Below are 786 nucleotides of genomic sequence, written 5' to 3'. Positions count from 1 at the left end.
GGCGCCTCGGGGCTGCTGCGCGCGGACGCAGACCTGCCGGCCGGGCCCGCCCTCTGGGAGTTCTGAGCCGCGAGCCCGGCCCATTAAACCTGTCTGACACCGACTGCTGCTGGGCTCCGCGCCGCGGGGAGGTCTGGCGGGGCCACAGAGGGCCTGCCCTCGCTCTGCCCGGCCCCCAAGCCCGTCCCCGTTCCCCACCCTGGGCAGCCAGGGCTCCTCTGGGCCCGGCCCTTGGCACACTGCCCTCCTTGAGGGGACAGAGAAGAGGCCAGGAGGGGCCCACGCACTCCCGGCCCGCGCCACTGTCCCTTTCCCCACCATTTAAAACAGGACCTGGAGTGGACTGGCCAGGGACAAGGCCACCAGCTAGCCACCCTCACCAGAGCAGAGCTCCCAGCCCCTCAGGTGACCTGGGCCTAGGAAGGTGGGGCTTTTGAGGACCTGGGGGGCTGGCACCCTGAGCCAAGCCCTAGGACCAGGACGCGCGCAGACCCTAGGACCGGGGGGGGGGGGGGGGGGGAGGACACCAACACAGCTGACACTGCCCCCTTGGCAATGTGGACTGTGGATACAGAGCAGGGACTTGCACTGCCAGGACCGGGACTCTGCCTGGCATTAGGGACAAAGGGCTTGCCCTCCAGTGTGGGTCACATGAGTGGGGACGCCTGAGGCCTGGAGTCTCGGCATGCTGTTCAAGGCCGCCAGGGCTCAAGTGGGGCAGGGCTGGGAAGGGACTCAGGGCCTGGCCTACACAGGCCGGCGGGGGGGGGGAAGACTGGGAGACCC

General features: G+C 69.6%; 1 protein-coding gene across 1 annotated transcript in view; it reads left to right on the top strand.

Annotated features, from left to right (window-relative positions):
* FSCN2 (fascin actin-bundling protein 2, retinal) overlaps positions 1-421 on the top strand; it is a gene marked incomplete at its 5' end in the record, with an annotated part of 5,019 nt that extends 4,598 nt beyond the window's left edge. The window contains 1 exon segment of the mRNA XM_014586728.2: positions 1-421. Coding sequence (XP_014442214.1) covers positions 1-66 — 66 coding nt within the window.
* Positions 422-786: the final 365 nt, after the last annotated feature.

Source organism: Tupaia chinensis, unplaced genomic scaffold (genome assembly GCF_000334495.1).
Source record: "Tupaia chinensis unplaced genomic scaffold, TupChi_1.0 Scaffold000159_1, whole genome shotgun sequence".
NCBI classification, from domain to species: domain Eukaryota; kingdom Metazoa; phylum Chordata; class Mammalia; order Scandentia; family Tupaiidae; genus Tupaia; species Tupaia belangeri.
Note: the sequence above shows the minus strand (reverse complement) of the source record. Positions and strands in the feature narration are given on the sequence as shown.